General features: G+C 42.7%; 1 protein-coding gene and 1 non-coding gene across 3 annotated transcripts in view; both read right to left on the reverse strand.

Annotated features, from left to right (window-relative positions):
• Positions 1–1,433: 1,433 nt before the first annotated feature.
• NOL11 (nucleolar protein 11) overlaps positions 1,434–27,992 on the reverse strand; it is a 45,649-nt gene continuing 19,090 nt past the window's right edge. Inside the window, exons 13-18 of one of the 2 annotated variants that reach the window (XM_017972776.4) lie at positions 27,775–27,900; positions 27,399–27,629; positions 26,795–26,873; positions 26,179–26,271; positions 22,511–22,618; positions 1,434–1,827 (exon numbers count right to left, since the gene is read on the reverse strand). In XM_017972776.4, the coding sequence (XP_017828265.1) occupies positions 1,780–1,827; positions 22,511–22,618; positions 26,179–26,271; positions 26,795–26,873; positions 27,399–27,629; positions 27,775–27,900 (685 nt within the window). In that variant the 3' untranslated portion in view covers positions 1,434–1,779. Of the gene's footprint in view, positions 1,828–21,886; positions 22,347–22,510; positions 22,619–26,178; positions 26,272–26,794; positions 26,874–27,398; positions 27,630–27,774; positions 27,901–27,992 lie in introns of those variants that run through there. The other variant, XM_002748678.6, reaches the window with a different exon arrangement.
• LOC118154364 (small nucleolar RNA SNORA38) lies at positions 25,301–25,431 on the reverse strand. The gene has a single exon (XR_004744231.1). It is a non-coding gene; the product is annotated as a small nucleolar RNA SNORA38 (small nucleolar RNA).

Raw genomic sequence — 27,992 nt, forward strand, 5'->3', positions numbered from 1 at the left:
CAGCTACTCTGAAGGCTGAGGCAGGAGAATCACTTCAACTCAGGAGTTGGAGATTGCAGTGAGCTGAGATTGCACCACTGCACTCCAGCCTGGGTGACAAGTGAAAAACTCCATCTCAAAAAAAAAAATGAGGCCTATAAACATTTGTACTTCTCTGAATTAGGCCTTGTGCTGAAAGGCTTGCTACTGAAAAGGCTGCAGCTTCTTCAGAGGCAGGCCAAATTTCACGTTCTGTATGTTACCAGCGGCTTCAAGCCAGATCTTGAGCACTAGTTATGTCTTGCCCAACGTCTGGTTGACAAACACACTTTCTCCAGTTCCTGATCAAACACAGAAAATGCCTTGCAGATTTAAGATCTCTTACATAGGTAGTATATATTTTTTCACCATTAAAAATTACAAAGGAACCGGGCATGGTGGCTTGCACCTGTAATTCCAGCACTGTGGGAGGTCAAGGCAGGAGGATCACTTGAAGTCAGGAGTTGGAGACCAGCCTAGCCAACATGATGAAACCCCATCTCTACTGAAAATACAAAAATTAGCCAGGTATGGTGGCACATGCCTATAATCCCAGCTACTAAGGTGGCTGAGGCAGAAGAATTGCTTGAATCCTGGAGATGGAGGTGTCAGTGAGCTGAGGTCATATCACTACACTCTAGCCTGGATGACAGAGTGAGACACCATCTCAAAAAAAAAAAGGTACAAAGGAAGTGTCGTGTATTCTTTATCTTTAAAGCTTCACTCATTTATTCTACACACACACACACACACACACGCACACACACACACATGCATTTATTTATTTTATTTTGTGATAGAGTCTCTGCCTCTGTTGCCCAGGCCGAAGTGCCGTGGCAGATCTCAGCTCACTGAAATGTTTGCTTCCTGGGTTCAGGTGATTTTCCTGTCTCAACCTTCTGAGTAGCTGGGATTACAGGCACATGCCACCACACCAGTTAATTTTTGTATTTTTAGTAGAGACAGGGTTTTGCATTGTTAGCCAGGCTGGTCTCAAACTCCTCACCTCAAGTAATCCACCTGCCTCGGCGTCCCAAAGTGCTGAGATTACAGGTGTGCACCACTGCACCCTGCTAATTTTTGTATTTTTAGTAGAGATAGGGTTTCGCTATGTTGGCCAGGCTGGTCTCAAACTCCTGACCTCAAGTGATCTACCCATCTTGGCCTCCCAAAGTGGCAAAACCCCCCATCTCTACTAAAAATACAAAATTTAGCTGGTTGTAGTCACATGTGCCTATAATCCCAGCTACTTGGGAGGCTGAGGCACAAGAATTGCTTGAACCCAGTGGGGTGGAGCTTGCAGTGAGCCAAGATTGCACAACCTCGCTCCAGCCTGGGTGACAGAGCGAGACTCCATCTCAAAAACTAAAAATAAAAATAAATTGAGTCTATGAAATAAACTGACAGTGGATATGTTAATAGGAGAAAAATCATTTTAATAACAATCTTGTGCATGTGAGTCCCAAAATATAAGACCAGAGCTACTGAAAGCAATAGAGGGGCCTGTGGCTTCTGGGGGAGCTGTGGTGACAAGTTATGGGAGGGTGAGGAGAGGAAATGCATGGTGAGCAGAGGTTGTCTTGTTATGCAGATAAAAGATCTCATGATAGAAGTTCTCTTGCAGCAGCCCTCAGAAGAACAGATGACACAGTCTGTGATGAACTCTAGGTGTGAGGTCAACCTTCAGTCTCTCCTGTGATACAGTTAATCTCTTGTTGATGAGGCTCCTGGGGGAGGGGACTCATGACAATTCTATTCCTTCTAGAAAGTCTGTCTGTAATTGCCCAGTGGGTTCTTCTTGCCTGCTGCCTAGAAAAGCCAATACAATGAGATCAGCAGGAGTGTCACAGCAAAGAAAGAATTTAATTATTGCAAGGCAGCTGAGTGGAAGGACAAGAGATAATTCTCAGTCCCTGAGGATTCAGAGGCTGGGATTTTTCAAGAATTGTTTGGTGCACAGGGGGCTAGGGAACAGGTAATGCTGACTGCTTGGGTCTAGGATGAAATCACAGTGAGTGGAAGGTATCTTCTTGCACTGAGGCAGTTCCAGGGTGGAGTGGCAGGACTGGTTGAGTCAGTTTCTTGGTATAGGTTACTGGTCCAGGTGGTGCCAACTGGTCCAACAGAATACAAGGTCTGAAAAATACCTCAAATAGCACTCTTAGGTTTTATCACAATGATGTTATCTCCAGCAGCAATTGAGAGGTTGGGTTACAAATCTTTTTTTTTAATTTTTAAATTATTTTTTTATTTTTATTTTTATTTTTTTTTGAGACGGAGTTTTGCTGGAGTGCAATGGCGCGATCTTGGCTGGAGTGCAATGGCGTGATCTCGGCTCACCGCAACCTCTGCCTTCTGGGTTCGGGCAATTCTCCTGCCTCAGCCTCCTGAGTAGCTGGGACTACAGGCGCACACCACCGTGCCCAGCTAATTTTTGTATTTTGAGTAAAGACGGGGTTTCACCTTGTTGACCAGGATGGTCTCGATCTCTTGACCTCGTGATCCACCCGCCTCGGCCTCCCAAAGTGCTGGGATTATAGGCGTGAGCCACCGCACCCGGCTTATTTTCATTTTTTTTAAAGATAGGGTTTCACCATGATGGCCAGACTGGTCTTGAATTCCTGACCTCAGGTGACCCACCCACCTCGGCCTCCCAAAGTGCTAGGATTACAAGCCTGAGCCACCTCGGGTTACGAATCTTATCGCCTCTGGCAACATGACTCCTCAACTGTAATTCCAACCTTGTGGCCAACTTGTTAGATTTATACAGGTGGTTTCAGTCCCTGAGCAAAGAGGGGATTCGTTTTGGGAGGGAACTGTTAATCATCTTTTCAAGTTAAATTGTAAACTAAACTTCCATAGTTAGCTTGGCCTATGCCCATGAATGAACAGAGACAGTTAGCTTGTGAGTTTAGAAGCAAGATGAAGGCAGCTATGTCAGATTTCTCTCGCTGTCATAATTTTTGCAAAGGCAGTTTCATGTCTTTAGGCAGACAAGGGAAATTCAGAGAGATCCCTTTCTTGTGTTTTAGGGAAGAAAGAGGGGTGAAAGACCTTGATTCTGAGGTTGCCTCCAATCTCTATTAGTTCAAAATACTCAGCATGCCCAAGTGCCATACTTCGGTGCATCACTTTCTGAGCCCAACAGCTTAGAGCAGGTAGAGCAAGCCTCAGAGAACAAGGAGAGGAGGCGGGTGGCGAGATCATGCAGTGCTCTGTGGGCCTTAGTAAGGAATTTGGATTGTATTTATTTATTTGTTTTTTTGAGACAAGGTCTGGCTCTATTGCCCAGGTTTGAGTGCAGTGGTGCTGAAGCAGGAACGGCCACGAGAAACAGACCTCTGGGACACTGAACTAGGAAGGAAGGGGTGATTTATTCGGCCTGGAGCAGGGTGACATAGTTGTCTAACAGCCAAGCTCGCCTAACAAAGAGAAGCTCTGTCTTTATATAGGCTTACAACTCTAGGTATTACATGTGAAAGGGTCTTGGGTTTACAGTCTTAGAAATTACATGTGAAAGGGTCTTGGTCCATGGAATAGGTGTGGGGTGGGGGTTTGATCTTGTTTAGGTAAAAACAATGCCTTCCGGAAAGATTCCCCCATACCATGCCTGCCATCTATAGGAAGGCAATTAAGGAGGCGCCGGTCGGCCAGCTTTTAATTTTATTGAAATGCAGCATGGAAGTCAAGAGGGAGGTGATCTTAGATGCTTGGATCTCTTTCCTCAGTGCAATCATGGCTCACTACATCCTCCACCTCTGGGCACAAGTGATCCTCTCACCTCAGCCTCCCCAGTAGCTGAGACTACAGGCGCATGCCACCATACCTGGCTAATCTTTTCTAGAGACAGGGTTTTGCCATGTTTCCCAGGCTGGTCTTGAACTCCTGACCTCAAGCAATCCACCCACCTCGGCCTTCCAAAGTGCAAATTATAGGCAAAAGCTACCATGCTCGGCCCTGGCTTCTATTTTAAGACCACAAGAAGAAGTCATTAAACCTTTTTTAGAAAAAAAAAATACGGTAAAATTCACAAAACAAAAGTTGCCCTTTTAATGTACACAATTCAGTGATACTTAGTACACTCAGTGTTGTGCAATTATCAGTATCCAGTTCTGGAACATTTTTTATCACCCCAAAAGGAAACCCCACACCCTTTCAGCAGCCACTCCCCATTCCTCGCTTACCCACCTTCTGCCCCCCGCAGCACCAGCCCGTTAGCCCCTAACCTGCTTTCCTTCTCTACTAATTTGCCTCTTCTGAACATTTCACCCAAGTGGAGTCATACAACACACAGCCTTTTTAAACCAGCTTCTTTCACTCAGTGTCATGTTTTCTAGATTCATCCATGTTATAGCATGGATAATTACACAAAAACTATTTAATTGATTATTATTACTTTTTCAGACAGAGTCTTGCTCCCTCACCCAGGCTGGAGTGCAGTGGTGCAATCTAGGCTGACTGCAACCTCTGCCTCCCGGGCTCAAGTGATTCTCACACCTCAGCCTCTCAAGCAGCTGGGACTACTACAGGTGTGCATCACCACACCCAGCTAATTTTTTTATATTTTTAGTAGAGATGAGGTTTCACCATGTTGGCCATGCTGGTCTCAAACTCTTGGCCTCAAGCGGTCTGTCTGCCATGGCTTTCCAAAGTGTTGGGATTACAGGTGTGAACCAGCTCGTCCAGCCTTATTTTTTATAGAGATGGGATCTCCTTCTGTTGCCTGTGCTGGTCATAAACTTCTGACCTCAAGTGGTCCTCCTGCCTTAGCCTCCCAAAGTGCTGAGATTACAGTGATCCTCCCGAGTAGCTGGGATTACAGGTGGGCACCACCACACCCAGCTAATTTTTGTATTTTTAGTACAGACGGGTTTTCACCATGTTGGTCAGGATGGCCTCGAATTCCTGACTTCAGATGATCCACCTGCCTTGGCGTCCTAATGTGTGGGAATTACAGGCATGAGCCAAGGCACTCGGCCTGAGGCTACTTTTTAAGAGGCATGTGAACTGATGTGACTTATGTTTTAGGATAATCTGCTGTGGAAAGAATATTCGGGTAGGAGAGAAGCCAGAGGGAAAGCAGGTAGATCAGCTGGGGGCTGCCGCAGTTGGGAGGGTGAGGGATGCTGGAGACCTGGTCTAGTGGCTGCAGTGGAGATGGAGCGGGGAATGGGGCACCAGGCATTCCAAGCACCAGCAAGGGAGCAGGCTTTGTGTGGGGCTTGTGGCTGAACCAGGCCTACTGCACCTTGGAAATATCTCACAGGGAAGATGCACAAGACTTGCTGAGGGATGAGGGGTGACAGAAGTGAGATGCCAGGTACCCAGGAAGTCGGGATTGAGGAGGGGAACAAAAGTGGAAGAAAACTGGCCCGGCACAGTGGCTCACACCTGTCATCTGAGCACTTTGGGAGACAGAGCGTGTTGCTATGGTTTGAATATTTGTCCCCTTCAAAATTCATGTTGAAATTTAATCTCCAATGTGGTAGTACTGAGAGGTGGGCCTTCTTTAAGAGGGCTCTGCCCTCATAAATAGAATAATCCATTCATTAGTTAATGGATTAGTGGGTTATCATGGGAATAAGATTAGTGGCTTGGGCCGAGGTGGCTCACGCCTGTAATCCCAGCACTTTGGGAGGCTGAGGCGTGTGGATCACGAGGTCAAGAGATCGAGACCATCCTGGTCAACATGGTGAAACCCCCATCTCTACCAGTCTCTACTAAAAATACAAAAAATTAGCTGGGCATAGTGGCGCGTGCCTGTAATCCCAGCTACTCAGGAGGCTGAGGCAGGAGAATTGCCTGAACCCAGGAGGCGGAGGTTGCAGTGAGCTGAGATCGCGCCATTGTGCTCCAGCCTGGGTAACAAGAGCGAAACTCCGTCTAAAAAAAAAAAAAAAAGATTAGTGGCTTGATAAGAAGAGAGAAATGAGCTAGCCCAATCAGCCCCCTTGTAGCTGGGATTACAGGCATGTGCCACCATACCTGGCTAATGTTTGTATTTTCAGTAGAGATGGGGTTTCATCATGTTGGCTAGGCTGGTCTCGAACTCCTGACATCTGAGGTCGGAAGTTTAGACCAGTCTGGTCACCATAGTGAAACCCTGTCTCTACCAAAAATACAAAAATTAGCTGGGTAGGGTGGTACACACCTGTAATCCCTGCTACTCAGGAGATTGAGGCAGAAAAATCGTTTGAACCCAGGAAGTGCAGGTTGCAGTGAGCCAAGATCACACTACTGCACTCCAGCCTGGGCAATAGAACAAGACTCCATCTCAAAAAAAAAAAAAAAAAATAACCACACACACAAAAAAAACAAACAAACAGAAGTTGGGTGGGGGGGATATCCAGAATTCCATTTTGGGTACATTAAGCTTGAGATATCTAATCAAAAATATTAATCAGGCAGTGGAAATTCAAATTTAGGAACTAGTGGGGAAGTCAGAGCTAGAAAGGAAAATTTAAGGACCACTAGCCAGAAGATTGAGTTTAAATCTAGGAGAATATGTATTGAATTATTTGCATTATAATAAAGCAATTTCCACCCTCAAGGGTGATCAAGTATAAAAGGTCTATAAATCTATTACTTCTCAGCTTCTAGCAAAAAGCAGAATATTCCGCATTTGAATGAGTACTCAGCATTCACAGACATCCGAAGAGGACTATATTCAGAGCCCCTAGCCCCATTCCACACATCTCTTTGCATTTTTATTGCTGCTGCAATCAGCCCAACAACCAGGTAACACAGAGGGTGTAAGTAAAAGGAAGATTGCCTTTCAATAAGGAAATCAACAAAGTGAGTCAGGCTCCTGTTCACTGAGGTCACATAACACCAAGAAATCAAACTTTTTCTTTTATTTGAGACAGGGTCTCACTCTGTCACTCAGGCTAGAGTGCAGTGGCATGCTACTTTCTGCAGTCTGGAATTTCTGGGCTCATGCCATCTTCCCACCTCAGCCTCCCAAGTGGCTGGGACTACAGGCTGGTACTACTAGGACCAGCTAATTTTTATTTTTTGTAGAGACGGGGTTACCCAGGCTGGTCTCAAACTCCTGGGCTCAAGACATCCTCCCACCTTTCATGCACGATTTTTCTCAGTCACTTTGCCAGCTGAAGATTTCCAGCTGGCAAGCCCCTGCCTAGGCCTTGCTCAGGCCTCGGCTTTCTGCAGGAGACACCCCATCTACTCAGCCTGCCCAGCCGCACCGGCTGACACTCCAGAGCAGGTTCCGTGGCCGCCAGTACTGCCTGCTTAGCCCGTGGCAGGAGGGGGTGTGTGAGTGAGCATGTGCAGGGAACTTGCAGGTTCCAAGTGCTGACAGAGGAGTGGGCTCTGTGTGGGGCTTGTGGCCGGACCAGGCATGTCACAAGTGACTCCCATGGTGGACTCTGGCATCTAGATTAGGGGAACACAGTGGCACTCAGGCAGGGGTGCCTATGACCCTGAAGCCCCAGAGGGGGTGTTACAGCATGCTAATTAGCTCTTTTAGTCCCTTAGTCCACAGCCTGATGGATGACAGCATGTTAACAGCTCTGTCCGTCCTGTTGCCCCACTCTGGCCCATGGCTCCAGGGCTGGCTCAGCGCTACTGCTGCTTCCCGTCACACGAGGCAGCTTCCCTCCACTGGCGGAGGGCGTACAGCTTTCTTTGTACCTGTGTTTGGTGGGTCCTGAGTTCTTATCTCCTGTCCAAGAAGTATGAGGTTACGCTGACAATCAAAGGGTGAGGTGGGTGGAGAAGAATTTTAGTGAGCGATGAAACAGCTCTCAGCAGAGATGGGAGGGTGGTCCCCTACTGAAGTCAGATGGTCTCTCTCTCTCTCTGTATGGCTGGGTCTGGGGCATTTATGTGCTCAGAATAGGGAGTATGTGCTGATTGGTTTGTGGGTATGCAAAAAAGGCTAAAATAAAGGTACCACTCAAAGGTGGGCAGGAGAGTATAATAAACCAATTAGGGAAGGGTAGGTGCATGTAAAATAGGTGAAGGGTGGGGATCAATCACAGGAAGAAAGGTTTTCAATCCAGTCTGTGAACTTACCTGGGATTTGTAGCTAGGCTTTAAACTGTCTTTGTCTTGAAGATTGGCTTTCACTGGGGATCTGCCTCCGTCTGCCTAGGATTTGTCTGCCTCCTACTGCTATCACCTTTGTCAGGTCTCCATATGCAACCCTGGAGCCTGAAAGTCTGAAGTCCTGCTTGCCTTGGCTGATGTCTCCCACCCCCTGCCTGTGTTCGCCATTGTCCCTGATCACCCAGCAGAGCTTCCCCGGACAAGCCCCCTCATCCAACCCTGCCATCTTAACTGTTCTTATGATAATACAAATACCTCTCACCCAACCCTACCATTGTAACTGAACTTGTGGTCCTCTACACTCCTTGTCCCCTATCCCCCACCACTGTAACTTATCTTACTCTGCAACACCCCTGTCCCCCAAAAAACTACCCAAGTCTATAAAACCAACTCCTATCCCACTGCCCTTTGCTAATGCCCTTTTCGGCCTTAGCTCACCTGCACCCAGGTGAATAAACAGCCATGTTGCTCACACAAAGTCTGTTTGGTCTCTTCATTCAAATCGCATGTTTTTCAACAACCTTGGCATCCCAAAGCACTGTGATTACAGGCATGAGCTGACTTTTGTTTAAATTGAAGGAGAAAATATTCATAATGTGTTTCCCAGTAAAATGACTATTTTTCCTTTTTTTTTTTGGTGTACAACATCATGTTTGGATATACGTATACCTTTTGGAATGCCTAAATCAAGCTAATTAACATAAATATTACCTCACATACTTATTTTTGTTTGTGGTAGAATACTAAAAATTTATTCTCTTAGTAATTTTCATGTATATAATATTTTGTTATTAAACGTAATCACCATAGATCTTGAAATTGCCTTTGTGGAAATTATAGTAGTAAGGAAAGTCTGCCATAACTGACTCCATCTTGCTTCTACCAGATGAAATTGCTTTTGGTCATTCCTTTTTTTATTTTTTTTTTGAGACACAGTCTTGCTTTATCACCCAGTCTGGAGTGCAGTGGTGTAATCTCAGCTCACTGCAACCTCCATCTCCCAGGTTCAAGCAATTCTCCTGCTTCAGCCTCCTGTGTAACTGAGATTACAGGTGCCCACCACCACACCTGGCTAATTTTTGTATTCTTAGTTGAGACAAGGTTTCACCATGTTTGCCAGGCTGGTGCTTTTGCTTATTCTTTTTTTTTTTGAGACGAAGTTTCACTCTTGTTACCCAGGCTGGAGTGCAATGGCGTGATCTCGGCTCACCGCAACCTCTGCCTCTGGGGTTCAGGCAATTCTCCTGCCTCAGCCTCCTGAGTAGCTGGGATTACAGGCACGCACCACCATACCCAGCTAATTTTTTATATTTTTGGTAGAGACGGGGTTTCACCATGTTGACCAGGATGGCCTCGATCTCTTGACCGCGTGATCCAGCCACCTTGGCATCTCAAAGGCTTTTGCTTATTCTTATGCAGAGGCCATAATAGTTCTTCCCTGGAACTAATCTCCTCCTTGTTCAAAAATTGAAACTGAGAACGGGAGCAGTGCTCATGCCTGTAATCCCAGCCCTTTGGAAGCCTGAGATAGGTTGATCATGAGGTCAGGAGTTCAAGACCAGCCTGGCTAACATGGTGAAACCCCGTGTTTACTAAAAATAGAAAAATTAGCTGGGCATAGTGGCATGTGCCTGTAATCCCAGCTACTCAGGAGGCTGAGGCAGGAGAATTACTTGAACCAGGACCCAGGAGATGGAGGTTGCAGTGAGCCAAGATTGATTGCATCACTGCACTAAAACCTGGGCTACAGAGCAAGACTCTAAAAAAAAAAAAACAAAAACAAAACTTGAAACTATATTTGTAAAGACTAACAAAAGGTTACAGGATTAGAATTATTGGATCTCTCCCAAGAAAGAATTCGGGGTTAGTACATAAAGTGAAAGCAAGTTTATTAGGAAAATAAAGGAATAGAGAATGGCTACTCCACAGACAGAGCAGGCATGGGCGGCTCAGCTACTTATATTGTTACTTCTTGATTATATGCTAAACAAGGGGTGGATTATTCATGAGTTTTCTGAAAAAGGAGTGGGCAATTCCTGGAACTGAGGGTTCCTCCCCTTAGCAGACCATATAGGGTAACTTCTTGATGTCGCCATAGCATTTGTAAACTGTCCTGGTACTGGTGGGCGTGTCTTTTAGCATGCTAATACCTTATAATTAGCAATATGAGCATTGAGGACAACCACAGATCACTCTCGTGGCCATCTTGGTTTTGGCCGGCTTCTTTACCATGACCTGTTTTTTTTTGAGACAGTCTCATTCGGTCACCCAGGCTGGAGTAAATGGTGCAATCTCAGCTCACTGCAACCTCCGCCTCCTGGGTTTAAGTGATTTTCCTGCCTCAGCATCCTGAATAGCTGGGACTACGAGTGCAAGCCACCAAGCCCAGCTAATTTTTGTATTTTTACTAGAGATGGGGTTTCACTATGTTGGCTAGGAGGGTCTCAAACTCCTGGCCTCAAGTGATCCACCCGCCTCAGCCTCCCTAAGTATTGGGATTACAGGTGTCAGCCACCATGCCGGGTCACCACAACCTGTTTTGCAAGGTCTTTGTGACCCATATCTTGTGCAGACCTCCTGTCTCATTCTGTGACTTAGAATACCTAACCTCCTGGGAATGGAGCCCAGTAAGTCTCAGCCTGTTCAAGATGGTGTTGCTTTGATTCAAATGCCTCTGACAGTAGGGGTTTGGACTTCGCTAAAGAATAGGCATAGTTACTGGCTAACCAGCCTGGCCAACATGGTCAAACCCCATCTCTACTAAAATTACAAAAATTAGCTGGGCATGGTGGTGGGCACCTGTAATCCCAGCTACTCGGGAGGCTGAGGCAGAACCACTTGAATCCAGGAGGTGGAGGTTGCAGTGAGCTGAAATGGAGCCACTGCACTCCAGCCTCGGTGACAGAGCAAGACTCCGCCTTGGGGGTTGCAAGATTTATAGCTTCCCCAACTGTTCCTATAACGTCACAACTGTGAAAACTAAAAAACTGGTCTTTGAGATATTCTTCAGATTTAGCATTCTGGCAGACTACAAGACACCACCTGATCTGAGACTCCCTCCTGGAAATGGACTTGGCTGCACAAAGACTGTTTAGACAGCACTTGATTTCATTCCCAGCCCATCAGTTGTTTTGGTTCCCCAGCCCCCAGCCTGCCAAAGTACCCTTAAACACTGAATTCTCAGGGAGGTGGATTTGAGGAATTTTTCCCATCCTCCCACCTGGCTGGCTCTGTGCTAATTAAACTCTTTCTTTGCTGCAACACCTGCTATTCTTGATTCATTGGTTATCTTTTTTCTGGGCAGTGAGCAAGAAGAACCTGTCAGGCTGTAACAATCTCTTGAACTTACTCCTCCTGCCTAAATGAAATTTTGTGTCCTTTGACCAACATCTGTCAATCCTCGTGAAAGTTATCAATATTAGGCCAGGTACAGTGGCTTATGCCTGTAATCCTGGCACTTTGGGAGGCTGAGGCAGGTGGATCACTTGAGGTCAGGAGTTCGAGACCAGCCTGGCCAACATGGTAAAACCCCATCTCCACTAAAACTACAAAAATTAGCCAGGCATGGTGGTGCGTGCCTGTAATCCCAGCTACTTGGGAGACTGAGGCAGAAGACTTGCTTGATCCTGGGGGACAGAGGTTGCAGCGAGCCAAGATCACACCACTGCACTCTGCACTCCAGCCTGGGTGACAGAGTAAGACGGTATCAAAAAAAAGAAAAAAAGAAAGTAAGTTATCAGTATTAAAGTGTAGTTGTTAATGTCTTAACAGAATGGAGCCGGGAGGCCATGAAGCAGGGGGCCTTATGACAGGAACCATGTAAGGAATTCCTCCATAAGCATAGAGGAATCACAGAATGATTACCCAATAATCATTACCCAGATGCTTATCTGTCCTCTTTCAATATGGGAGGGGGGAAGCGGGGAATGTAGGCAGTCTTTTTAAGAGGTAGTAAGTAATTATTAGAGAAGGGAGGTGCAGTGGCTCATGCCTGTAATCCCAGCACCTTGGGAGGCTGAGGCAAGAAGATTGCTGGAGCTCAGTTCAAGACCAGCCCAGGCAACAAAGTGAGACCTTGTCTCTAAAAAACAATAACATAGCTTGGTATGGTAGCATGCACCTGTGGCCCTAGCTACATGAGAGGCTGAGGCAGGAGGATAACTTGAGTCCAGGAGGTCAAGGCTGCAGCGAGCTATGATTACACCACTGTACTCCAGCCTGGGTGACAGAGTGGGACACTATCTTAAAAAGAAAGGCAAAAAAAAAGATTATTTGAGAGAATGAATGGTGCCAAGAAACAGAAATTAACTTGTAAATGATTCTCTTTGGAATTTGAATGAGCATGAGAGGCAGATACTATTTTGTGAAAAAAACCCAGCAGTCTTTTCTGGGATAGATAATGAAATTTCAGGGAGGAAATGAAGGCAACTGCATTTTCTTTGGTGGGTCCAGTCTTAAGGCAGACAAAGAAAAATAGAGTAGAATCCCTTCCAGCACCTGCTATCTTTCAAGGGCCCTTAATTTAAAATAATCAGCATGCCAGGGTGCCATATTTTGGGGCGAAATTCTCTGGGTTCCTTCACTACAACAGAGATGAACTTTTTTTTTTTTTTTTTTAAAGACAGAGCTTCCTTCCATGGCCCAAGCTGGAGTACAGTGGTACAATGTTGGCTCACTGCAACCTCTGCCTCCTGGGTTCAAGCGATTCTCGTGAGCCTCCTGAGTAGCTGGATTTATAGGCAACAATCACCACGTCCAGCTAATTTTTTTTTTTTTTTTTTGAGACGGAGTTTCACTCTTGTTACCCAGGCTGGAGTGCAATGGCGCAATCTCGGCTCACCGCAACCTCCGCCCCCTGGGTTCAGGCAATTCTCCTGCCTCAGCCTCCTGAGTAGCTGGGATTACAGGCACGCGCCACCGTGCCCAGCTAATTTTTTGTAATTTTTAGTAGAGACGGGGTTTCACCATGTTGACCAGGATGGTCTCGATCTGTTGACCTCGTGATCCACCCGCCTCGGCCTCCCAAAGTGCTGGGATTACAGGCTTGAGCCACCGCGCCCGGCCAGCTAATTTTTTTATTTTTAGCAGAGATGGGTTTTCCCCATGTTGGTGAGGCTGGTTTCAAACTCCTGACCTCAAGTGATCTGCCCGCCTCGCCCTCCCAAAATGCTGGATCACAGGTGTGAGCCACCATGCCTGGCCAATTTTTACATTTTTAAAAATAAAGATGGGGTCTACATATGTTGGCTAGGCTAGTCTCAAACTCCTGGCCTCAAGTGATCCTCCTGCCTTGGCCTCCCAAAATGTTGAGATGACAGGCATGAGCCACTGCACTCAGCCAGTTTTGAGTATTTTTTAATACTTTTCTTTGTCCACAGAAATCTTACCCATTCAAAGCCTAGCTTCATTTCTTCCTGTCCTCTCTAACATCACTCTAGTTCTGTGTCTCCAAATGGAAGTCTACTGGCTGATGTTCTGTGACTGTTAGCCAAGGTTTGAGGTGAATTGACAAAATTTAGGGCAATATAGAGAGCTCTTCCCAAAGATGAATAAGCAAAATAAAACCTTGGCAATGCTCATGTCAGATTCCAAAATCTTTTGGAAATTTTACTGACTCATGAAATTGTTTTGGGAAACACGGTCATAGATTTCTTCTTCCACAGAACTCTAGAAACACTGAATATCAGCAACACTCATTTGACAAAGATGAGTTTGTGTTCAGATTTGATTTTGCTTTATGGTCTCCTCTTCGAGTGTAAGCACATAAAAGGTAGGAAAGTTTCCTCTCACTTGTTTTTTTCCTTTTTTTTGAGACAGAGTTTCGCTCTTGTTGCCTAGACTGGAGTACAATGGCGTGATCTTGGCTCACCACAACCTCTGCCTCCCAGGTTCAAGTGATTCTACTGACTCAGCCTCCTGAGTAGCTGGGATTACAGGCATGAGCCATCATGCCCAGCTTATTTTGTATTTTTAGTAGAGACAGGGTTTTTCCATGTTGGTCAGGTTGGTCTTGAACTCCCTACTTCTGGTGATCCACCCACCTCGAACTCCCAACCTCAGGTGATCCTCCTGCCTCGGCCTCCCAGAGTGCTAGGATTATGGGTGTGAGCCACTGCGCACAGCCTTCTCCCACTTTTTCTACTGCCTTTTTGTTTTTGAGACAGTCTCGCTCTGTCACCCAGGCTGGTGTGCAGTGGTGTGATCTCGGCTCACTGCAACCTCCACCTCCTGGGTTCAAGCAATTCTCCTACCTCAGGTTCCCGAGTAGCCGGGATTACAGGTGCCCACCACCACGTCTGGCTAATTTTTTTAGTTTTGGTAGCGACAGGTTTCATCATGTAGGCCAGGCTGGTCTCACACTCCTGGCCTCAGGTGATTCATCTGTCTCAGCCTCCCAAAGTGCTGAGATTACAGGCACGAGCCGCCGTGGCTGGCCTGCCTTTTAAAATCCTTATATTTTTATATCTTATAGTTCTCCAAAAGTCTTCTGGGTTTACAACACAGTCCACTGCTGCTGATGCCTATGGGGAGAGTAGATGGGTTGAGCAACTAAAAGTTCTTGGAAGTTCACCTTTCCACAGGCAGAGTGGGTCAGGTGGAGAAGAATGTCCTCTGCGAAGTCAAGTTCCTGTTCTTCCCCTCCAGGCTTTCTGCTTGTGTCTAAACGATCACTTGTTTACTCACTTAGTTGCTGCTTTGTGAAAACTTTTCCTCCATCTCACATTTGTTCCCCACCCCAGCTGTCATCTTCTCCAATCACTCAATAATCATATTATTATTATTATTATTATTTCGAGATGGAGTTTTGCTCTTGTTGCCCAGGCTGGAGTGCAATGGTGCCATCTTGGCTCACTGCAACCTCCGCCTCCTGGGTTCAAGCCATTCTCCTGCCTCAGCCTCCCAAGTAGCTGGGATTACAGGCATGTGCCACCACACTCAGCTAATTTTGTATTTTTTTTTCTCTTTTTTTTTTTTTAGTAGAGATGGGGTTTCTCTATGTTGGTCAGGCTGGTCTTGAACTCCCAACCTTAGGTGATCCGCCCATCTCAGCCTTCCAAAGCGCTGGGATTATAGGCGTGAGCCACCATGCCCGGCCTGATTATTTAAGGAGCATGTCCTCTGTGCCATCTTCATATTCATCTCCCAACCGCTCCTTCAGCCTCATCTCCTGGATCCCTAGACTCTTCCTGAACCGGAATCCCTGAAACAAGGGCTTAGCCATTAAACCAAATACATGTTGTCCTCATTGATGCTTTCCTCGGAACTTAGGATGTTTGCCCACAAAATCTGAGTCTGAGCCCAAACACCATTGCCACTGAGTAGCAACCAATCCCGAACAAACCTCTCAGGTTCTCTCTCCATAAACTCCAACAGTAAAGTACTTCTAGCACTATGAACAAATGCTATACAAGGATTTTAAGCTTCCTACAAAGAGACAGACTACCTTTACATGAACAGTTTCTTTCTTTCGAGACAGGGTCTCGTTTTGTCACCCAGGCTGGAGTCCAGTGCACAGCTCACTGCTGCCTTGACCTCCTCGGGCTCAGGCGATCCTCCAACCTCAGACTCCTGAGGAGCTGGGACTACAGGTGCATGCCACCACACTCAGCTAATTTTCGTATTTTTTGTACAGACAGGTTTTCGCCACGTTGCCCAGGCTGGTCTTGAACTCCTGGGCTCAAGTGATCTGCCTGCCTCAGCCTCCCAAAGTGCTGGGATTACAGACAATCAGCCACGGTTTCATTAAAATATATCTCTTTGGCGGAAAGAACTCAAGCAATAATGATCTAAAAAGTTGCCTGTGACCTTTTCTGCCATTCTATATAAAGGAAAACTATAGCAGAATTAAGGAAGACAAAAACAAAATAAAACAAACAAACAGGGATTTGAGGCAAAAATGACCACAAAATCTGTACTGGAGACCAGGTAAGAAAACTGACCCCTTTAACATTTTCAAAACCATACCATCCTATAGCAAATGCAACCAAGCATGGGTGATACAAGTATGTCAGAGAAATATATAACATCAAGAATACCACAGAAGCCAGGCGCAGAGCAGCGAGACCTCGTCTTAAAAAAAAGCAAACAAAAGCCAAAATAAAAAACACCTCACTACCTATTAAAGGTGTAGGCATAGACAGAACTTTTGAAATCCTAGGGAATTAACCTCTAGTTCTTGAAGCACAATCCATTTCAGCATACACTTATCCCTAATATAAATAAACTGCTGTTAATTTTCATTCATGATATCCTGAAAGGTTTAAATAGCTTATTTAAAAATCTGGCCGGGTGCGGTGGCTCCAGCCTGTAATCCCAGCACTCTGGGAGGCCGAGGCGGGTGGATCACGAGGTCAAGAGATCGAGACCATCCTGGTCAACATGGTGAAACCCCGTCTCTACTAAAAATACAAAAAATTAGCTGGGCATGGTGGCGCGTGCCTGTAATCCCAGCTACTCAGGAGGCTGAGGCGGGAGAATTGCTTAAACCCAGGAGGTGGAGGTTGCGGTGAGCCAAGATCGTGCCATTGCACTCCAGCCTGGGTAACAAGAGCGAAACTCCGTCTCAAAAAAAAAAAAATAAATAAAAGTAAAAATTTTACACTACATTCCAAAGAAACCAGAATCTCGTAAAGAGCCTCTAGGTCCAAAAACCAATTTAAAGGAAATATAAATTCAGAACATAAAAAATGATACTCTGGAAAAATAATCAGCATAATCCAGACAGTAGAAATTCTACCGGACAAATTACCTAATTTCTTCAACAAGTGAGTGTAAGTAGAAAAAAAGAAAAACAAGAGATGGTGAGGAAATCTATAGATTAACCTATCTATAGTGAGATTGGTTGAGACCTATCAACCAATCACTACAATGTGTAAATTTTGCTTGTACTGATTCAAATAATTTGTGAAAATAAATAACTGAAATATTCAATGATGAAATGATTTGACATATAAAATAATATGGGAGGGGAAGGAAGGGTATGGATGAAACAGGATTGGGAAAATATTGGTAACTCTAAGGCCAGGTGCGGTGTGACCCATACCTGTAATCCCAACACTTTGGGAGGCTGAGGCAGGCAGATTACCTTGTCAGGAGTTTAAGATCAGCCTGCCCAACATGGCAAAATCCTGTCTCTACCAAAAATACAAAAACTATTTGGAATCCCAGCTACTCAAGAGGCTGAGGAATGAGAATCACTTGAACCAGGGAGGTGGAAATTGCAATAAGCTATCACACCACTGTACTCTAGCCTGGGTGACAAAGCGAGACCCTATCTCAAAAAAAAAAAAAAAAAAAAAAAAGTAACTCTTGAAGCTGGGTGATATACATGGTATTTGTTAAAGTCTCTTTTTTCTTTTTATATGTTTGGAGTTGTCCATAATAAAAAGAAAAAAAAGGAGGAACTTACACAAGTTTAAAATATATAATCAGACAGTCTCTGTGAGTTGAAATTTTGTTGACTTTGGCAGTTTTGTTTGTATTCACCTTTCCTAGGCCTATTCTCCTATTTTATTGTACATGCCTCTTTGTGAAACAGACAATGCATAAATAAATCAAAAAGCCTTATACCGCAGCTAACAGAAGACTTAAACTTCCTGATTTTCCTAAGGGGGATCATATATTAAACTTGAAAATGGTGCAAATTTAATTCTGTAGAGTAGGCTGTTGTGTATTACATGCTCTTGTCCAACCTAGTAATGCAACAGAAATGATGCATGTGGTCTGTACAAATCCAAGAACACTTTCTTTAACTTTATTGTACTCCAAGTTCATCTTAATTTATTTTACTGAGACAGTCTCACTTTGTCACCTAGGCTGGAGTGCAGAGGCACAATCTTGATTCACTGCAAACTCTGCTTCCTGGGCTCAAGCAATTCTCATGCCTCAGTCTTCTGAGTAGCTGGGACTACAGGCATAAGCCACCATGCCCAGCTAATTTTTGTATTTTTTTTTTTAGAGATGGAGTTTCGCCATGTTGGTCAGGCTGGTCTTTAACTCCTGGTCTCAAGTGATCCACCTGCCTTGGCCTTCCCAAGGGCCGGGATTACAGGCATGAGCCACTGTGCCAGCCCAAGTTTATTTTATTTCTATCCTTTTTTTGAGACAGAGCCTTACTTTGTTACCCAGGCTGGAGTGCAGTGGCACGAACATGGCTCGCTATAGCCTCAACCTCCCGGGCTCAAGTGATCATCTCACATTAGCCCAAGTAGCTGGAGCTACAGGCATGCACCAACCCAGCCAGGTAATTTTTAAATTTTTGTAGAAAGAGGGTCTCCTCATGTTACCCAACTATGTGGCAGTTACATTTCCTGAGCTTAAGTGATCTGCCTGCCTCAGCCTCCCAAAGTGCTTGGATTACAGGCATGAGCCACTGTGCCCAGTTGGTCCAAATTCATTTTAAAGTAGTATAAAACACATCTGTACACTAACTATACCTTACCTGGTGCATAACCAAACAAACCAGAAAAAACTAGATACTGTCAGCTCTGTGGTCTGAATACATTAAAAAAGGCATAACAAATTTGGCACTGACAACCCAAAGCATATGAATTCATCCAGAGATGAAAAGTAGCCAAAGATAATTAGGTTCACATGAAATTAAATTTAGAAAGAATTTCAATTTGTCAATTTACAGGGATTATTCCAATTTAGGAAACTGTAATTACCTCTCATACAGAGCCTCCTCATCCTGGTATTTGTTTCTGGGAAAGTAAATCAGTGTCAGTTGCTTGGCAAGTACGGAATTCGAGGAAAGATACTTGCATGAAAAAAGAATTTCATTTTGGCAACAATGTGCAACCCCCAGAAACATCCCCTCCTCCTAATGAAATACATTACTGGGACAATTGTGGAAATCTGAATACAGACTGTAATCACTCTAGAGAACAGTACTGCATTAATATGAATTTTCTGAACTTGATCATTGTATTGTGGTCTGCAGAAGATGCCCTTTCGTTTTTTTTTGTTTTTTTTTTTTTTTTTGAGACAGAGTTTTGCTCTGTTGCCCAGGCTGGAGTGCAGTAGCACGATCTTGGCTCACTGCAAACTCTGCCTCCTCGATTCTATCGATTCTCCTGCCTTAGCCTCAGGAGTAGCTGGGATTACAGCTGCATACCGCCATGCCTGGCTAATTTTTGCATTTTTAGTAGAGACAGCGTTTCACCACGTTGGCCAGGATGGTGTCGATCTCCTGACCACATGGTCCACCGCCTCGGCCTCCATAAGTGCTGGGATTAAAGGCATGGGCCACCACACCTGGCCAGAAGATGTCCTTGTTTTAGAGGATTAAGCTGAAATGTTTATGGGATTAAGCTGAAGAGTCTGGATGTCTGCAAACAACTCTCAAATGGTTTAGGAGCGAAAGATAAAAATGTATAGATCAGTAAAATGTTACCAATTGGTAAATTTAGATGAAGGGTGTATGGGTGTTCATTGTTTTCTCTTGCAATTTTTTAAGAATTAAACTTCAAAAAAGAATTGGACACATGATCCAGAATGAACTCAACCATAATGATGTCATAACATGTACATAAACATGTACAAAGAAGGCTAAGGAGGCAAAAAGCAAATAAATGCTGCATCTTAAGTAGTAATAATCCGTAAGCCCACATTTCCTTCGGAAAACAGCTAAGATTCATAACAGGAAGTCATTTTCTTTTTTTTTTTTTTGAGACAGAGTTTTGCTTGTTGCCCAGGCTGGAGTGCAATGGCACGATCTTGGCTCACTGCAACCTCCACCTCCTAGGTTCAAGCAATTCTCCCACCTCAGCCTCCTGAGTTGCTGGGATTACAGGTGTACACCACCATGCTCGGCTAATTTTTGTATTTTCAGTAGAGGCAGAGTTTCACCATGTTGGCCAGGCTGGTCCTGAACTCCTGACCTCATGTAACCTGCCCACCTCAGCCTCCCAAAATGCTGGGATTATAGACATAAGCCACTGTGCTAGCTGGGTCATTATCTAGACGGTATGTCAGTTTAAATAACAACTCTTTTATAGATGTAGTATATAGTATATTATCAGAAACCAATCTGAGATATATAGTGTTTCTTGGCCTAGAGGAAGAAGGCACACTGCCTATATATGGCAAACATGGATGATTTCCTTTCCAAGAAAAGGAACTATAGCAAACCGTCAGAATTTTACTCTGTAGTTAGATACAATCTATCCTTCAAAAACTTTATTCACTAACCATTTACTGAACACCTGTTAACACCATTTACTGAATACTTGTCATGTCCCAGTGGTCCTGGGCTTAGTCCTTGCCTTGAAGGAGTCAGTCTATCAAAGTCTCTGCATAGCTTTATAAAATCCTAGTTTAATTTTAGTAACTTAGATTGCAGGTAATCTAGAAATAATTTACAACTACTAATTAAAGGCGATTATGAACAGGTGCAGTGGTTCACGCCTGTAATCCCTGCACTTTGGGAGACCGAGGTAGTTGGATCACTTTAGACCAGGAATTTGAGATCTGCCTGGCCAACATGGTAAAACACTGTCTCTACTAAAAATATAAAATTAGCCGGGCATGGTAGCATATGCCTGTAATACCACTTACTTGGGAGTCTGAGGCATGAGAATCACTTGAACCCAGGAGGCAAAGGCTGCAGTGAGTCAAGATCACACCACTGCACTCCAGCCTGGGCAACAGAGTGAGGCTCCGTCTCAAAAATAAAGTAAAATAATAAAATAAAGGCATTTACAATTTTCTACTCCAATTAAAATGGCATATAATTCTGTAAACCATAATATAGTTTATAGTCTTGTCTGAGATAGTCGCATTTTATCGAGCATCTGATTCCCTACCAGATAAGTTACTTTTGGTAGAAGCCAGTCTTTAAGTACACAATTAAATCAGAAGTCACAAAGAGTAAAATGTCTATCTGGGGACTGCCTCCGCATTTCAGTCATTTACTTGTTTTCACTGGCTAAGAGGTCAGAGATCAATGAGACTTGTCTCTTTAATTATGGGTTCTTAGATACAAAATAAAGATCCACTAGGCAAAAGCTCAAAATTCCTATAAAGAAAAGCTTAGGAACTCATAATTTTATAACTGGCTGTCTACAAATAATTTTTGAATGGTTCAGAAAAAAAAAAAAAAAAGATAAAAAGGGGACATGCACTGTGGAGACCTGCTGTGGTCTCCACATTTTCATTTCTGCTGAGTACTGCATTGCAGCTGAGCAAAGGTTCCATTACATAAAAAGAATGTGATTTTTGTTTATTTGTTCTGTTTTTGAGACAGGGCCTCACTCTGTCATCCACACTGGAGTGCAGTGGTGTCATCTTGGCTCACTGCAACCTCTACCTCCTGGGTTCAAGTGATTCTCCCATCTCGATTTCCCAAACAGCTGAGATTATAGGCACGCACCACCAAGCCCCCATCTAATTTTTTTGTATTTTTTGTTCCTTTGGTATTTCTTTCCATTAAGGCCTACTGAGAGATTAAAAATGATGGAGGAGACCTGTTTATTAATGGCCACATGTGTGACTAAAGTTTACACAGAGTGCCTGACCTAAAATGCAGCTTTCACTACTGCGAGGTAAATTCAACCATCTGGATTCTTTCGGTAAATCTGGGCTGTAGAATCTCACTTGAACTTTTCATTTGTCCTAAAGGACAGGGGAGATGGCAGGAGGCAAGTATGTGCCCGGATAAGGACCCCTCTCTGCCCTGCTTGTGGCAGAAGAGGTCCATGCAGAAGACACACTACAAATATGTATGAAAGAAAGATGAGCTGTGGAACAAATGAGCAGGGGCAGCTTCTCACTAGATCAAATGACATTCTTCCTAGAATCACTGCTTCAATGATCATTTTTTATTAAAAGAAAAGCAATTCAAAACACATGATAAGAAATTAGAGTTTTTATCAATACACAAATAATTGTACTTAAAACCAACCAAGTTACGTATTTTAAAAAACTGCAGAACCTCTCCACACCAGTGTCCACAACCTAGAATAGGTTCATGTAAAACCTACAGTCCTACCCAGGAGCATCAGTAAGTTATGGGCCAGGTACTCACTGACACGTTTCTGGACACTGAGACGGTTGCAAACAAAACACCTTTCTTGCCTGGATGAAGCAAGAGTTCACATAAAAGAGCTTTATAAAATGTCTATGAAGGAGAACTGGTAATATCAGAAAAGCTCCAGCACTTCAATTGAATATAATCCTCTATTATTCTTTTCTTGATTTAATTTCTGTAGCTCCCGAAAACTTACTTCAATCTTGTTGAGCTCGGAATAAACAGATATCTAAAGAAAAAAGTTTCAGAGTATCTTTTACTATAATGTCTATATAGAAAGAAATCTTCCATGATTATTAGTAAGTTTTTTAAGGATCAATTTTAAGAATAAAATTGTAATTCAGGTGATACTTGGATACAAATAAAATCAGTATACGTCAAATAATCACAAACCTGAGATTTCACAAGCTTGTAAAGATTTATCAGTAGCCTTTTTGCTTCTGGCATCATTACTACAACAGTAAAATTTGCATCCAGAAGTAGGCATATCCAATCCATAATCTGAAGATAAATAGGAAAAGGAAAGTTAGTTAAGATTTTAAATTTAACTTCAGGTTAATTCATTTTACAAAGTTCATAAATATATCAAACAGTTATGGGAAAAATAAGGCTTTATAAATAAAATCTGAACATTTTAGTTTACAGATAGAGGAATTTCTAAGAAATATAAAAAGGGTAATTTCTGGCTTTAAAAAATTTATTTTAATAAAAAAAAAAATAGGCAGTGGCACAATTCATAGGTCACTGGAGCCTCCAAACACCTGGGCTGAAGTGATCCTCCTGCCTGCATCTCCCAGATAGCTGCAGCCATCCAGAGTAGGTAGGATTACAGATGCACCACCACACCCCGCTAATTTTTAACATTTTTTGCAGAGATGGGGTTTTGTGTTATTGTCCTGCTGGTCTTTAACACCTGGCTTCAAGCAATCCTCCAACATTAGCCTCCCAAACTACTAAGATTACAGGTGTGAGCCACTGTGCCTGGTCAGTAGTTATCTTTTATTTTTAAAAATTTTACTTTTCAGTTTTGATAATGTTCAGTTACCCAAAAAAAAAAAAAAAAAATCACTCATCTTCTATTCTGCAAAATACATTTTCCCCCAAGGACAGGGTGTTGTGTATTACAGATGAGCTACCATAAACTAGGATTATTACTAAGCACTTATAAAAGTTTCTTATGTAGTCCTCCATCTTCCAACGGTGTAGTTAACATGCAAATTTCACTGTAATGACAAAGTACCCAGGAAAGTGGTCATCCATTTGGGGACAGGGAGCTGATCCCTATGAAACTCCTTATGTTAAATTAAATTCTGTATGTATCAAAGAGTTAAACACAAGAAATAAAACCATGAATACAGTAGGAAAAACTGGTGACTATTTTCATAATCTTAGAGTGGGAAGGGGTTATACATAATATAAACCATAAAGAAGTCATAGAGGAAAAGTTTCACTAATTTTAAAAGCGTGAAAATGAAAACGTGTCTGTCAAAAATTATACTAAAGAGAGTAAAAAGACAAATAGAAAAAAAGTACTTACAATGCATATGATAGAAAAAGGCTAATTTCCTTAATATAAAAAGAACTGTTTATATACCACAAGACAGAAAATGTAATAAATATATGGACTAAGAAGCCAACTAGGCAGATTCACAGAAAGAAATATAAATGGACAAGAGAAGGTTCTCTTCTCTCATTATCAAAGAAATGCAAAATAAAATGAGCTAACACCTGTTACCCATCTGAGTGGCAAAGAGTAAGTTTGACAAAACTGGATGTCAGTTAAGAATGTGAAAAAGAATGTCTCAGACCTTGCTTGTGGTAGTGGTCACAACTCTTCAGAAAGATAGTCTGGCATTTTGAAAACTAAAAATGCACATGCCATTCCATCCAATAATCTCTCTTGTGGGAATTTATCCAACAGGCATTCTCATAAATATATAAGAATATCTGTATAAAGATACTCACTGAAGGTTTGCAACAGCAAAAAATGGTAAACAACAGAAATGCCCACCAATAAAGGATTCACAGATACATTAATATACATTTGCAAAATGAAATAGTAAAAAGGAATGAGGCAGATTTATGTCTGCTGGTCCAGGAAATGTCTAAAATACTGTTGAGTGAAAAAAAACCAAACTGCAGAATAGCACACATACTTATAATCTCATTCATTTAGACAAAACAAGAGAAAGTTAAGTTTGTGTACGTTTAGACAGAAGAGAAACTCTTGGTCAAGCATGGTGGCTCACACCTGTAATCTTAACATTTTGGAAAGCTGAGGAGGGAGGATCACTTGAGCCCAGGAGTTTGAGGGCAGCTTGGATAACATAGTGAGATCTTGTCTCTATTTTTTAAAAAAGAGAAAATAAACTCTTAATGTTGGTTAGCTCCAGCCTGGGCAACAAAGCAAGACTCCGTCTCAAATAAAAACAAAAAACAAAAAAACAACTTATTTTTAGACCGGGTAAGTGTCTCATGCCTGTAATCCATGTGCTTTGGGAGCCTAAGGCAGGAAGATCACTTAAGCACAGCAGTGTGAGGACAGCCTGGACAACACAGGGAGTCCCTGTCCCTAAAAGAAAAACTAAAATAAAAAAATTGACTTTTGGCCGGGCGTGGTGGTTCACACCTATAATCCTAGCACTTTGGGAGGCAGGCAGATCATCTGAGGTCAGGAATTCAAGACGAGCCTGGTCAACATGGTGAAACCCTGTATCTACTAAAAACATAAAAATTAGCTGGGCGTGGTGGCACATGCCTGTAATCCTAGCTACTTGGGAGGATGAGGCAGAAGAATCGCTTGAACCTGGGAGGTGGAGGTTGCAGTGACTTGAGATTGTGCCACTGCACTCTAGCCTGGGAGACAAAGGGAGACTCCGTCTCAAAAAAAAAAAAAAAAGAAGAAGAAAGAAAAATATTGTCTTTTAATGTGGTGTGGTGGCATGCACCTGTAGTCTCATCTACTTGGGAGGCTAAGGGCAGAGGACTACTTCAGGGCAGGATTCATGGCTGCACTGAGCTGCGATTGCCACTGCACTCTAGTTGACTGGGCGAGACCTTGCCTTCTTAAAAAGGAAAAAAAAAAGTTATTTTCTAAATGAAAAGTAGCCAAATTCAGTGTTTAAAATCCTTAATTAGAATAGCATATTACCAAACCGAAACAATTTACTGTTTTTACTGCTTCTATGTGGGATGGTTGATCTTGAGCCTGCAGGGAGCAAGCTGGCCCCAGATTTCTCCAAGTCCACATTTCTTTGCCTCCAGTTCTTACATGTCCAAAGACAAGGAACTATAGACATGCCTTTGTAGGAGGGTGAATATATTATTTTTTTATTTTTTTTAACTGTTTCTCAAATAAGTATTATTTTTAAAGAGGGACTACCATAGGATTCTCTGGGAATATTTTTTTACTAATCTTTATTCTCTTATTCTTTTTTGTTTTTTTTGGAGATGGAGTTCTGCTTGTTGCTCAGGCTGGAGTGCAGTGGCGTGATCTCAGCTCACCACAACCTCTGCTTTCCAGGTTCAAGCAATTCTCCTGCCTCAGCCACCCAAGCATATGGGGTTACAGGCATGCACTATGATGCCCGGCTAATTTTGTATTTTTAGTAGAGACAGGGTTTCACCATGTTGGCCAGGTTGGTCTCAAACTCCTGATGTCAGGTGATCCACCCGCCTCAGACTCCCAAAGTGCTGGGATTACAGGATGAGCCAACAAGCCCATCCTATTCTCTTATTCTTAAGAGATAATTAAGGGTGCAAGATATTAACAGCCCCTTCCTGTTGTCTCACATCAAGGTTAAGGAAATTCTTGGAAAAGGATCATAAAGAATCAAAAATTTAAGATAAATTAAAATTCTATGGTGTAGAATTATGGATCTAGAAATCTAGTAAATGAGAGCCTCTCCATTTCTAACTGCTGTGGTCTGGTTTTATGAGGGAAGAGATTCCTATGGCCTAGGAGACAAGAAGTCAGCTCTTGAATACAGGTGCTGACCTTGAATACAACTTTTTTTACAGATTGTTCCCAGCACCAAATCAAAGTAAAAAAATAATCTCACCTGGTTCAAGGTAGGAGGGTGTATTCCAGGAAGAGTCAAAGTAGCATTTTCGCTACACTTCAGATAAAGGAAGTACAAATACTTGAGAAACAGCTGGGTGGAAAAAAAATGGACAATTTATCACTTTGACAGAAAAACTTCCTCTTATTATATAAAACAATCAAGAGACTAAAAAAAATTGTAAGAGGATGTTCAGTTTAACTATACATCAAACAAATATGCCAGACATCTGGACACAAAAATGAATAAAATGCAGTCCCTCACATTAATGAGGAGCTCATCTGGTTTGGGGATAGTGCTGGTTGATAAGCTTATTGTTTATAAATAATAGTTAAAAGAGAGAGAACCCTTCTCTCGGCAACTCTTTTTAGTGTTTACTCATTTATAACTTAGGAAGCTTAACTTGGCCTTCAAGTTTGGCACAAGGAATATGCCATGGTCTATCAGCCTAGAATCACTCTAGTTTTCTTAGCACGTGTTTGCCATGAGAGCTGGACAACCTCTTATTCACATGAAATAATTTGATAACCTTTAGAATGCTCTGACAGCTGGTTACAGTTAAATAGCAAAATTTAAACTGGAAGTAAAATTCTATAGAACTTGTATGAACACTTACTGTGATATGCTGTGCTGGGATGTCTTTCAAATGAGGCAGAAGAAATGTTTCACTATACGCTGAATGAAGAATTGCATTACTTAGGACTAAAGGAAAAGCTTATTTCAATAATTTACACAAAACTTTTATGTCTCTAAAAGAGCTCTATCACCACTCTCCTAATGATTGGAGATCACATGGAATACTTTAATCGGTATTTATTCAGAATACTAATCTTCAGAATTGATAGAGCTTCTGTGTTAGTATAGCTTCTTCTCCTCCTTTTTTTTTTTTTAAATCTGATGTAGAGATGGGGGTCTTGCCATGTTGCCCAGGCTGGTCTCGGATTCCTGGGCTCAGACAATCCTCCTGTCTAAGCCTCCCAAAGTACTGGGAGTACAGCCATGAGCCACATGCCCAGCCTAGTATAGCTTTTTAATTAAAACAGGTTTAAGTAAACCTTACTTAATGTGGCACTGAACATAATCTATTTTCAAACAGAAATAAAAACAAATTGGAAAAGGAAAGAAAAATATTAAATTACTTTGTTACTCCTTAGTTACTGCTTGGCAAATAACTATACTCTGTAAAGAGAAACAGAAGGATGCTCTATTTCAAAGGATACAGTAGAGCTGCTCTTTTTGCTATCACAGGGCATAAAGTGGTCTCCTTTGTTTTGGCCTGGGGCTTTTCATTTAACTCTTGATCACACTTATTGCATTTATCTTCTTCAGGATTGAAGCCATTTTGAAGAATTTCAGTTTGCTCTTCCATTTTCTCATCACGTACAGAATTACTACAGTCAAAAACTGACTCCATATTGACATCTGTTTCTTGAAGACTGTCATCAGCAATGCTATGATGTTAAGTGAAAGCAAGAGGTTAACCCTTATCACCAAACTTTTAGGAAAAATTTCGTTTTCTAAGCATCGAAGTTTTAGAAATCAAATAATGTAACAGATTATAAAGTGAAGAAAACGGACCATTAGAGTGTAACTTACCTTAGGAAAACTTTTAAGCAAGCACAGGTGACCAATTCAGGAATGTCAGGGAAGTGCTGTAGACAGAGTTGTAACAACTGTACATCTTTCTTTTGTAAGGCAATCTCCATTAAGTCGGGGCACAGACTAAGACAAAAAAATCTGAATAACTAATACACATTAAGACTCTCAACTGCAGATAATTTATAAGCCTTTTCAGAGTTTCAGAAGATAAGAAC

Source organism: Callithrix jacchus, chromosome 5 (genome assembly GCF_049354715.1).
Source record: "Callithrix jacchus isolate 240 chromosome 5, calJac240_pri, whole genome shotgun sequence".
NCBI lineage: Eukaryota > Metazoa > Chordata > Mammalia > Primates > Cebidae > Callithrix > Callithrix jacchus.